At 39.2% G+C, this 13,032-nt stretch overlaps 1 protein-coding gene across 4 annotated transcripts in view; it reads left to right on the top strand.

Moving 5' to 3' along the window:
* pgs1 (phosphatidylglycerophosphate synthase 1) overlaps positions 1 to 13,032 on the top strand; it is a 44,107-nt gene that overhangs the window by 10,105 nt on the left and 20,970 nt on the right. For 2 of the 4 annotated variants that reach the window (XR_015130758.1, XM_086304081.1), the window contains exons 2-3: positions 894 to 1,104; positions 10,871 to 10,948. Coding sequence is in view for 3 of the 4 variants with exons in the window: in XM_086304081.1 (XP_086160207.1) it covers positions 894 to 1,104; positions 10,871 to 10,948 (289 nt within the window). In the remaining variant the exon portion in view is untranslated. Of the gene's footprint in view, positions 1 to 893; positions 1,105 to 5,158; positions 5,293 to 5,745; positions 6,011 to 10,870; positions 10,949 to 13,032 lie in introns of those variants that run through there. The other 2 variants (XM_086304082.1, XM_086304083.1) reach the window with 2 other exon arrangements.

A 13,032-nucleotide genomic window follows, 5' to 3' on the forward strand; every position in this document is an offset into this window, starting at 1 on the left:
TGAATTGAACTAGGTGGTGAGCTGTTTCAGTTATGTCCTACCAGGAGGAGGCCTTGGAGCAGACATGTTGAGGGATTACATCTCTTGGCTGGTTCGGGAACTTTGGTGTCCCTGCCCAAGAGCTGGAGAGGAAAGACTTGGCGTCTCTTCTTGGATGGATTATATTAATTATAAATCTGTATGTTATTTAATAATCAAATAATTGCTGTCTATCTGTAAAATGGCCGTCAGGTCATTAACATAATCCTTTGAAAGCGATGGGAAATTGTGCAGATTTAATGTTATGTTTAATATACTTTTATGGAAAACAAAATGGTGTCATGAGTTGCCAGCCAAATAATATTCAGTAGGTTTGTTACAGGTTATCATCAAAAGGAAATGATAAATCCTTGGATGTGGGAAACTGTTCTTTTTAAAACTTCTTTACAAACTTTGTGTGTGATTTAGGTTCCCTACGTCATTACAGCTCTCATTATGACGTCATCTATTTAGTTATGGTAAAAACATTACTGCAAATGCAGCCGCCTAATTACAAATCTTTGCTCGAGGGATTCTGCTATTGATGATCACCTGTAATACATAAATGTAATGGAATGTGGTGGAGTGTAAATGGGAGATGAGTTATTAATTATTGATAAGTTATTATTCGAGTCATATGGATTGCCTTGAACTGCCAGCTGATCGAGGCACCAATTGAAATCATACAAGAGCTCTAAGCTGTTATGGAGCGTCTGTTCTTTAATAACTTGATTTTTATGCCTTTTTTATTTTTCAGTTTTAACCCGCCCCTGTGGGGTTGAAAGAAAATTGATCAGACTATTTTCTAGTTGCTTTGATTAGATCATTATCAACATGAAATGAGTTTCCTGCTCTACTTTCCGTGTTTCCTGCAGGTCCTCCGTGCTCCTTCTTGCCCCTCTTCTGGCTGAAACCGACCCAGCCCCTCATCGCGTCTCCAGGCCCACCAGCTCAGCCGGAGCCCAGCAAACAGAAGGTCTTTGCAGCCACTTCCGATGGATGGCAGAGCATGTACCAGCCTTCCGGGTGCCAGGTTCCCACATCCACATTCTGACGTCACCTGACCAATTCTACCAGGCAATGAAGGTCTGTCTCAGAGCATGTTAGCTGGTTTGACTACACAGGATTTATTTTAAAAATGAGAACAAAGCTCTAGTCTGTTCAATATGAAACTTGATAGATGTGTGTTGACTTTTAATACACGTATCACTATGAAATTCCACAAGGTAACCAAGGAAGCGTTATTATCACAGTAGACTCTTCTCTGTGTACTCTGCTGCAGTGTCCACATTGCAGGTGACAATGATTAATTGTTCAAACATGTTTTAGTTGATGCTGACGAGAACTTGAGGAGGAAACTGGCATCCAGACATAATTTTTCTGGTATAAACAATCTGGAAAAACAAGGTACTTTTTAAACACTAAAATAAAAACTTGAGGTCACATGTTAATTCCCGTCTTAAGAAGATGATATCAGATTCACGTGTTCCCATAATGTGGTTTAAGTTTCAGTTCTAAATACCTCACATCCAATGTTCCCTCTAATATTTCACGTGTCTGAGCAAACACACAAACTCCCTGAGCGGTCCCTTGGACCACTGTGAGCAACAGCAGACGTGTACACTGTGGTCACGCCAGCATCAAATCCATCCAAGTTACATGGTTTATTAAAATAATCAAATTACAGCATTTATGTTAGACTACTTTTAAGTGCTTTAGCCCACTTACAATGAAAATTTAAAAAAAATCTTGTTCATGACCTGTGTAGTATGTTAACACTATTGGAAGTAAAAATAACTCCAATTTTGAAAACAAAACTTTTTTAAATTAATTAATTAATTTTTTTTTTATAAAGCGTCTGTAGTCTGGGAGAGAGTCCTGTAACTCTGTCTGCAAAATACAGTAAATAATGACCAATGTTGGGCAATTAATTATATAGTTACTTCTTCAAAAAAAGTAACTGAGTTATGCAAACAACAAAGTTTTTTGCAGCTGTTTACCTAAATATTCAGCCAAAGCATTTTCTAAATAAACATTTCAAACTATTTACAGAACAATCAGAATCAGAATCAGAAAGGGTTTTATTGCCAAATGTTGAGCAGGTTTACAACATTAGGAAATTGCTGCGGTGCTTCAGTGCAAACATACTGTCATAAATTGCGCTTAAATAGACATGAAAAAATAAAAGTAAGAATAAGAATTAAAAGTGCTACGTAGAAAGATATATGCATGAGATATACATGAGATATATACATGAGAATAAGAATTAAAAGTGCTACGTAGAAAGATATATACATGAGTGCAGGTGGTGATCAGTGCCAAAACATGGAATGATGCAGTGAACACAGCGTAGGGTCATGTGTTAGTGGTGGGAACAGTCGTACGTTTATTGTTCATGTGTCCAACAGCAGAGGGGAAGAAACTGTTCTTATGGCGAGAGGTTCTGGTGCGAATGGACCGGAGCCTCCTGCCTGAGGGGAGCAGGTCAGCTGTTCTGCATCAAATTTGATGCCACACAAATTATTTGTGCCACTCCAAAAAATTATTTCTGTCCACTATGAGATAAAGGAGAACAACAGCCTGATACCTGCAGGCCTGACAACAGGAGATATATCACTCCTGTAACACCTGTAACATTCAGCAGTCGCCTCATTGTTCTGACACACACAACAAAACTATTGACTACACTACACACTAACTACACAAGATTTGCGCTAAACATCGCAAATCTCTCACATCTCAAAACACCGCCGTCACTCCTAAAACTTCCCTCCTTCCTAAACAACTGGTCATGGCCATATTGTCATATCATTTTTTTGATTGGTCGACATGGTACATTTTTCCACCAATAGGAAAGGCTGCGGAGTTTTTTTTTGGTTTTGTTTTTGCTCACAGGTGGAGAGTGCTTTCCAGCGTTTTCCTTATGAAACGCCATTTTTACCGTTTCTTCCCGCAGTAAATATAAACAACGATAGTATTCAGGAAGAAAACCAAGCATTTCATATATTTTTATCATAACTCTGATTTTACGTGGCCTATCAACACAATTTAAAAACTGGTATAAAGTCCACACTTTTCCCGTCAATTGTTCCGTCTGTCCTGCTCACATCTCCAATGGTTGTACACGTTGTCATTAACGTGGCTTCACTCCACATCAGCCACGCCGCTTTGCTAGCCAAAACACCGGTGTCGGCACATAAGGACGCTGTCATAGCCTGTCAACGACGTTGATTAGCTGCGTATATACGAATGTGAATCACATTGGCTGGACTATGGGATAAGGTGGCATCGTTCTAATCCCATACGGGAGCAGCCTGTCACTTACTAACACTGCAAAACAGAATTGTTAAAGTATTAATTTTAATTTCAATTCAGGTTGGATTTTTTTTTTGTGCGCAACGCAGATGTGCCAGCAGTGCGCAATTGCGCATGCGCGCAGATTAGAGGGAACATTGCTCACATTGTTCATTTTTTATTCTGGTTTTAACACTCTACAAATGGGTTCTTTTAGTTTCAGTAGTTTTAAATGTAGATGTTGACATCTTTCCTTCTGCTGCCGTGTGTAACTTTTTAGAAGTAACTATTTATTACACAGCGTGCTGCGGGGAAAAGCCTGTTCTAACGTTTGAGTCTAAGGTTTATTTTTTAGCACCTGGGCCCTATTTCAGGAAGCCGGTTTAGAAAACTCAGAGTGAAAAACGATACTCAGGGTTGAGTAACCCCGAACTGTCCAACTCGGAATATTCGGTTTCAGAAAGGCTGATAACAATTAGTTCAATCAACGCGGAGTTGCTTTAACCCCAAGTTAAGCGCGCGCACGAGGATACATAAAGCCCTGATTAGTGGAGCACAGATTAAGCGAGTCACCATGGAGACGGAGGGAAAGAAGGCGCGGTCAATGTATTTCACAGCGCTTGAGGCCGAAATTCTGATGGCAGCATATGCCGATAACATGCAAATTTTGCGGAAAAAAAGTAACACAGCCTCAGCTGCAAAAGAAAGGGTGCATGCATGGCAAAACATAGCCGACAGAGTCAATGCGTGAGTGTTAATTTAAACATTGATCTAGGGATTTCCACCCATTTAACACGTTATTTTATTATATTTTATTTTATATTTTATTTTATACATTTTATTTTGTGATGTGATTTGAGCGCAGGTGCAACCCAACAGGCCCCAAACGTGCCTGGCAGCAAGTAAAAATGAAATATAAAAATATAGTCCAAACAGGTAAGGTGTAATTGTATTATGAGCCATAGTGCTTGGTCTGTTTGTCCGATGTAAATCAATTGCAGTTAGAGGCTACATTAATTTCCCCTCTGTAAGCACTTATTGAAATTATCTGAGCACATTACAAGTACATATTTGCTTACTCTGTATGCTCAAATGTGACCCGTTATAGCCAACAGAAAAAAAAGCGGAGGCCCGAAAAACAGGTGGAGGTCGTCCACCACCACCACTCACAGAGGCTGAGCAGTTGGCTTCCATATTTGTGATAATGTTGGCAGCATCACATATGATCTTCACAGTGCAGAGAACACAAATTAGCATCCATTACTATAATGAAATAATTTGTTAGTTTGAAATGCTACAGGGAGCTATGTATCTGTACATTAATGCTGTGGAAAGACTTCCTGTTCACATAGTCTCCTTCATTTACTGAAGGAGCAATGATTGGAATGTGAGTGCCATCTATACAGCCAATCACGCCTGGGAACCGTGAAAATAAATGTAAAATTTAAGTAGTAGTTCAAGTATCACCACATCATGAATTAAGTTTCGTTCATCCTGATACCTGCAATTTTGTGGCATCCCTCTTTGATAAATCTTGTGGGTCTATGACCGGGGAACACCACAAACGAGTACAGGAGACGTTTCAGTGCAACTGTAACATTCCTGACTGCCCGACAGATGGTAGCCTTGGAAACGTGCTCAGCGTCACCAATATTATACAGAAAGCTCCCGTTTGCAAAAAACCAAAGTGCAATACAAATAATATGTACAGAACTGAGAGAATGTCCGCGATGTGTCACATGAGCAATATTAGGCCTGAGGATGTTATTCAAATGAATTATAGATTGTGCTGAAAAACGGTAACGTTCACACAGGAAATCATCAGGAAATGATAAAATGTCCAAACGCGCTCTAATCACTCTCTCCCGGCGGAGAGCTCTGCGGAGAATTTGGTCTTCATCATCTACTGGCTCTTCAAGGAAGGGGCACGCCATGTCTGACACTTCCTACAGTCAGGTTTCTGACAAAGAGGCGGAGAAGGTCAGGGTTAGTTGAAGTAAACCTGCTAGGGGGCAGGTTAGCTTCACGGAGTGTGTCGTCATAGTAACTCACTCAGAATTAATCTAAACTCGCTTTGTGAAACCGAAAACCCAGAGTTTTCGTTAACTCAGGGTATACTTACTCAGAGTTTGCACTAAACCCGCTTCCGGCTCTTTTTTTACTTCTCATCCGTAAACAATCTGCTCTTTCACGTGATTCAGTTTATTTTGAAAAGTCTCAACAGGATCTTGAGCTTTATTGTGAAAGGTTTATGTGGAACATAAACAAGCGGACACTCGATGGTGTTACCGTCGTTGTTGCTAACCACAACGCATAAAAACAGGCGCTTGTCCGTCAGTAGTGTGGTTATATAAAATATAAGAGAAAGAGAAAACTTTAAGAAATGAATATAGCCACTACAGTGACCATCAAAACGATGAAAAAATATTTTGCCGTAACCAGTTTATTTTGTGACACCACGAAACAAACGATAGCATAAAATGAAACATAGACGTTTTTATATCGTCATCCGATATATATCGTTATATTGAACAGCCCTAGTTGGCTACTTCGCGGGTTTCACCTGTCGTGGGTTATTTTTAGAATGTAACTCCTGCGACAAACCAATCAGCACTGTATGTTTTTTCAGTCTTAAACGAAGGATTACATGCTGGAGTAAATGGTGCCATTCAGTTATAGTGTGAGAAAGACGAGATGTGTGAGTTGAGTTTTTTTTATTTACGGCTATAAGTAGGCTCTGTGCCCAAACTTTATTTACTTCTGAGAAGCTGAGACTCGTCCAGGAAGTATATTTCACACATAAAATCCACAGTTGCAGGCTTTGCAGCTGAAAAATGAAGCTAACATAGAATTGCCAAAAAGCGGTTTCTGGAATTGGTTTCCAAAAGCAAACCGATCCCCACCGATTCTCATCTTAGAATATCCCGACTACAGCTGTAACTAAAACAAACAGTTTACAATCTGGTACAAAAATGTTCTATCTTTTATAACAAATTTACCCGTCCATAAACATTTGATTACTTTATTTTAAATAACTTGTCACTTTACATTTTGTTAAAATTAAAGTTGGTATTGCGAGTGAATTGTCAGCTTAATTAGGAACTCTCCACTGTGTTTGTGGCGTTGGTGCCTTTTTGAAGCATTTTAACATAATTGAAGATAGAAATATTAGGGGTGCAACGATACACAAAATTCAGGGTTCGGTTCGGTTCGATACTTTGGTGTCACGGTTAGATATTTTTTCGAAAAAATGTTCATGCTTTTTTAATTTATTTATTAAAATGATAAATATATATTTTAACTCAAACATAACAGTTTTTTTTTTAAATGTAATGTTGCTGAAACAACAAAAGGATAAAATAATAAATCTATCTGATTGAGAAATCACTCATCTTTGGAAAAGAGAGTTTATTACAGAGAAATGGCTCTTTCCAAAATAAAAGCTATACTATACGCTTCTTCTGGGCTATATTCTCAGCAGCATATTAAACATCTCAGGTCCCCATAAGGAGAATCATGTGCTAACGGCTGTCTAAATGACTCTGGTGAAGTTTGTAGCATGCATGCTTGTTGTTTTTGTCTGCTTCCACTTGTCCTTTGCACTAGGATGATGTCGGCGTAAATGTGCAGTCATATTCGTTGTGTTCCCACTAGTGCTGTCAGCGTTAATCTGAAATGACGTTAACACCACAACACGGCAAATCTCCGTTAACGAGCTACCGCGGAGCGCCCCGTGCGTGGGGCGTCAACACGTTAACAAGCAAACTGCGCTAACACACTAGTTCCCACCCATGTAATTGAGCATTGCGTGGCACATCCGACATACTGTTTTACTTTTGTCCATGACGCGCTTACCTTCAGGGTCATACGTCACATGAAGACTAAAATAGTTCCAAAGACTAGATCTGAATGAGGGTGGGGGAGGTTCAATTTGCCATGTTGCAACAAGCTTAGCTTCTGTCTTGCTAGCTTGCGCTGCGCTCGACAGTGCAGCTTAGGCGGAGTAGTCGAACGCAGATCCACTGAGCTGTCAACACAGACAGCATCGTCAGAAGAAAAGTTGATAAAATAAATTAAAAATTTTGTATTGTTTGATACATATGCGTACTGAACCGAAAGCACTGTATCAAATGGTTCAATATCGATATCGTTGCACCCCTAAGAAATATAGATTACTGTGCAGAGAAGTTTACTAACAGCACTTTCAAAGTCTGTACTTCAGTTTTAGTGAGTTAGATTGTGCTTGTTACTTAGCACTGATTATCCGGTTTATGTATTTGTTATGTGCAACTATTCAATTTATGGATCCCGTTTGCTTAAGCAAACAGCATTGGTGGCGGTTCTTGCACGTTAACTGATAACTTGGTACTCGTGTTCCAGATGCCCAGTTCCATCTTGTAAAATCAAACTCGGCGACAACCACAATGGCAAAGTTGTAGTTTCAAAACAGGATTTTACAAATCGATGGGTGACATCACAGTGGCTACAGTCTGTACTATATAGTATTTGGTAACATCCCAGTAAGTATAGTTTACTTTGCTCTTAGTTGAGACAGTTTAGAGGGGGAACTGCTTTGAAGAAAATGTGCAGAGATTTCGATGATAGTTGCAGACTATTATTTACCCGATGGTGGATGAGGAATGATAAATTTAAATGCCCCAGTCTCTTAAATAATGAAATAAAATAACTGAAACACCTTTTAAAATGCTGAAATTTCTGTATTTCTGATAGGATAATCCTGAAAGAAAGTCTGACTTTTACAGTGTAGTAAATAGATAAACCAAAACTGAAACACTGTGTGCAGAGTCACAGTGAGTAAACGCATCAAAATAAAGCTCAACTATTAAAAAGATGTTGTTTTTTTTTAATGAAATAACTACGCCACCACATTGAAGTCCTTTCATATTTCTTAGAACAAGGGGGCATTTAAAGCTTCAAAGAACAAAAACACATGATTTTCTTCCAAGTTACACATCACCCATGTGACTTTCAGGCAGGATCCTCCTTCATGCAAATCCACAGTTAGACTTGAACAATAAGAGATTTGTTATATGCAAGAAATTGGCTCTTAATTCTACTTAGGAAGAATTTCTGTTTCATTTTATTATCACTTGGAGCTCAGATGCAATCACAGTGCTTCTATAAATATAAATGTATATTAGAAGGTTTGAAAACGGTGCATGAAATATAAAGCATTTTAATGGTCAAACGTGTCATATTTGCATAAGAAAAACTATTGATGTTAAAAGGATGTTACCGGAATGTGTTGAATGGGTGTGATTATATTGACTTTTCCTCATTGCTGGGAAGGTTTCACCTGAAAGTATTTTTAGATCACCTCTGGCACAAAATCTACTCTTTCCGGTTTCGTCACTTACGGTCAGAAGACTGTTTTTATCACTTGTAGTTGAATGATCAAGTCGCAACCTTTGTGGCATGAGAAGCCAAAAGAAAGAGGAACTTTTGTGGTTGTCTAACTGGTATTTAAACAAGCAAGAAGATCTTGCTGCATTAAGGTGCAGAAATATTTAAGGATTTTTTTTGTTATTCACTAAGATGTGCGTGCTTTAAAGGGACACTTCCCACAAATTGTAAAACATCGTGGTATTTCTTCTGCCCTGAGTGTTAATAATAATAATCTCCACAGACGGTAAAAGGAATTTTGTTTTTAATTACGGTTTAGTCTACCTTTTAAAGAAATCATACCTGTTTTAAAATCTGACATTTAAAAAAATATTTTTTTAAGCAAAACCAAATAAATGTTAGTTTTACAATTTTTGTGTCTTACAAAAATGTAAATGATTCTTTTGAATTTTAGGGTATCATTCTGGGTTTGAGAAAATCAAACTTAACATTTATCATTGTTTTTTTGTTTTTTTTAAATCTTCTCATAACCCTTTTATATGGGAATCTAACTAGATGATAACTTGAAGGAGGATTTTTTTATTTTAAGTTCTTTGAATGCCCTGAAAACGTTATTCCCACTCAGGGAAAGGATAAATGATTTGTGACTCCTTAACTTATGTGATATTATTTGTTTACTTAACCAGGAGTTATAGATCAGCATAATTACTCATTTCAGGCAGCGTGTTGGTGCAGCCCAGTTAGCCCTGTCGCCTCATGGCAGGTAGGAGTCTGTGTGAAGTTTGTATGTTCTGCCTTTATGGGTTCTCACAGGTTTTCTGGCTTCCTCCTTCAGTGCAGAGAGATGCATATTAGGTTATTTGGTGCTTGGAGCTAGAAAAATGGTGTTAAAGAATAAGGGGTATAGCACTGTATGGATGTATGGTTAAGTGCTCTGAGTGGTCAGTAAGACTAGAAGACTGCTGTATAAATGCTACTCCATTTCCATTTTGGGTTGTTTTTCTGGACAGCTGATGTTTAGATTCCCGATATTCTCACTGGTTTTGGTCTCTTAATGGCCTCTGAGGGGGAAAAAGTTGATCCTGTAGCTGTCTAGTGGCTCACTGTGTTCAGCAGGTAGTCACTAAGTGTGTGAGTCTGCCATTTAGTGATGAACAGGTAGTTTATACACAGATGGCTCCTTTGGTTTTTGAACAATGATACAGTTTTTGAAGTTTTTGCCTCCGTACACCACCACAGCTGATTTTAAGAAACAGTCAAGATGAGATTCAAGCGCAGGCTTTCAGCTTTACTTCAAGGGTTGTTTTTATTGTTTAGAAATTAAAGTATTTTTTTTCCTCACAACATCTTCTCAAGTCAGTCGAGTTGTGGAGGTGGCCAGAGTCAAGAGATGTTTTGTGAATGTAAATACAAAGGGCTTACAAAAAAGATGCGCACCACTGATTGCATTCAAGAACAGGAAGCCCAGATTAGGCTTTACCAGAAATCATCAGAAGGAGCCTGCCCTGTTCTGGGAAAGACATCCTTTGGACAGATGAGGCCCAGATAAACTTATAGTAGAAAGATGAGAAGAGTAAAGTACGAAAGGAAAAGGTATTCATACTTTGCCATAGTCATGTTTCCAGTGACTTCCAGTAGAACCAGGCCACTTACCAGGATGAATGAGGTGTATTGGACTAAATTCTGTGCTCAAAAAAGCAAAGAAATTAGATATTCTTCCATGGCCCCATCAGTCACCTGATCTCAGCCCAATACAGCATCCTTCAGTCTTTAGGATAACCCTGCAAAGTGTGTGTGTGTGTGTGTGTGTGTGTGTGTGTGTGTGTGTGTGTATAAATACCAGTCCATCAGCACTATAAATGATTTCATAATGTCACTAAAATGTAAAACATGAAATTCCTTATGTTTTGTTTTTTTTCTTTTCTTTTTTTAAAATTACTGACAGTTGGGAGATTTTTTTTTTTTTCCACCATAAACACTGTTTCCTTTTCTTATTTGTCAGTCTCATGATTGCACTACAACTGCTTTCTTTCCTTGTGCCCCAGGCCAGGTGCCTGCATGTGGCTACAGGAAATGTAACTCCCGTGAATACGTTATCATTTCCTAGTATCAGCTCCTGCCCACATAGACTTACACTCACATTCACTGTTGGGATTCCTTATTTGTATTTTTTTTTTCTCTCCTTTTACCGTAGGCTCGCATCAAGACTGCACAGAGGCGGGTGGTGATGGCCTCCCTCTATCTGGGAACCGGTCAGCTGGAGCAGGAGCTGGTGAGAAAAGTGGCATTTACGCAAGCATGTGCGTGTGTGTCTCTATGTTTTCACAACACTAGAGAATTTAGTTCTGGGCAGGTGAGAACAATACCATTACTGGCCAGAGATGCCAGAAAGTATGAGTCAGACTTCTCTTCCAGGACACCCACTGTGTGGTTTGTTCAGAATGACAATGTACTCCAGACCAACTACAAGGAATGACCCCAAAATGCAAGGGTTTATGGGTTTAAGGAGACCAGCATTGGCATGTGACAGCCTGCTGTGCTTCATGCTTGAAAAGCCTAGCATAACAACATTAACCCAAAGCAAACCACAGTCTGGAATGATGCTCGTATTTGGCGTTTTTTCATGTTTTTTCAATCTGGTACAAGCAGCAGTGGAGAGGGTGAAATACAGCAAAAAGGCACAGACAAGCCAGCATGCTTAATTACAGTTAAAAGCATTGGGATCAGCTGTGAGTGCTGCCAAACTCTGTAACCTCACAGGATGATGGATTACTAGAAATGTGAGTCAATACGATTTTATTTTCAAGCCTGGGTTTGCTTGAAATTGGACTCGATGAACTGAAGTGCATGCAGTGCAAAAATGTGAGTCTGTTCTTTGGTTTAGACAAAGGAATGCAAATATCAGGTGCAGTTTCAACGTAAAGCCTAGATACACCAACGCAGCCCTGATCCCAGGCTCGGCACAGACTAGATGGTATTCGGTCACGCCTGGAGAGCATATTTACTTAAGTTGTGGTGCAGCCAGTGGGAACAATCTGATATTTGAGGGCAAGGCATGTTTATCTTGAACGTGCTATATGCAAAAGTTATGCAGCGTGCTTATAGTTGTAGATTTTAGGCTAGAGTATTTTGCTTCATGCATTTGCACTTGCAGATAAGCTTTCCCGTTATTCTTTTTGTTTATAGGAGGCATTAAAGAGTCAAGCATTGGACAAGAGGATGGCAAACTAGTAAACAGATATAAATAATACAGGGTCCCCTGTCATAGGGGAAAAAACGGGGCACAACTTAGGCAGACGACAACCACACACACACACAAGCAAAGAACATAGTGCCACACAGGCAGGTTTGAATCCAGAACCCTCTTACAGTCAATGCTAACAGCCAGACCAGTGCTGGTCTTCAGTATGATCCCCGCTCCACCAAACGTTACATTGTGCACAAAGCAGTCAGACAAGTACCGTTGGCCAAGCTGCCAGAACTCCCACATGGGGAAGCATGATTCATCACTACAGAGAACTTGTTTCCCAGTGGTTTGGTTGTGCTCAAGTAGCTTTAACCTACTAGTAAAATTAGCCCAGTATCCCCCAGATCCCATAGAATATGAATTAGTACAGTTTTAATGCAGAAAATCACATCTAGTGGTTTGGAAACCGACAGCAAACAAATCGATAAAGACGAATCTTGGTTATTTGTCCGAATATAGAGCTACGGTAGCCTACAGATAGATTACTCCATCAAAAATCAATGCGTGCCCCACCTGACACCCATCAGAATCTGCAGATTTATGTAATATGCAGTAATTTTATTATGTTTAATGAAGCAATGCGAGTTATAGGCCCCTCAAAGGACAGCAAATCCAGGTGTCGCAACCTAAAGCTAGAAGTTTCTGTTCAACACAGGTTTTTACGTTTTTTGCAGCCAACTTTGAGCATCAGTTTCATGGCATATATCAAAGTTTAAACAGCAGAAATAGAGCAATTTAATGTCTATGAAGTAGAGTAACAGAAGCAATCTTTAGTATCCTGAATATTTTATCTGTTTTCACAAGAGAAAACTTGAAAAAGTGCATTTTGGGTCACTGAATAACACTATGAGGGATAGCTGGTTGGTCAACACAACTGTTAACATATAAAAACTCTTTTTTATTTTATTTCCTGGCCATGGTTTCCTCTGTGACAGAAGTCGATGTTAAAAATGCACATTTTGGATTAAGCTTAAGGAACCTTTAGCTCTTAAAAGTCTTCAAATCATAAAGATAAAATTTTTCCAGGTGTCATCAAATGCAGTAAAGCTTCTAGGTTTTTAATTTCCTCATGAGACCCCCCCCCAATCTCTCTGCTGCCCCTCCTTTAT

This window comes from Aulonocara sp. 'chitande type north' Nkhata Bay, linkage group LG8 (assembly GCF_057382095.1).
Source record: "Aulonocara sp. 'chitande type north' Nkhata Bay isolate Kocher_YH1m ecotype deep benthic linkage group LG8, A_spYH_male_GT1.1, whole genome shotgun sequence".
NCBI lineage: Eukaryota > Metazoa > Chordata > Actinopteri > Cichliformes > Cichlidae > Aulonocara > Aulonocara sp. 'chitande type north' Nkhata Bay.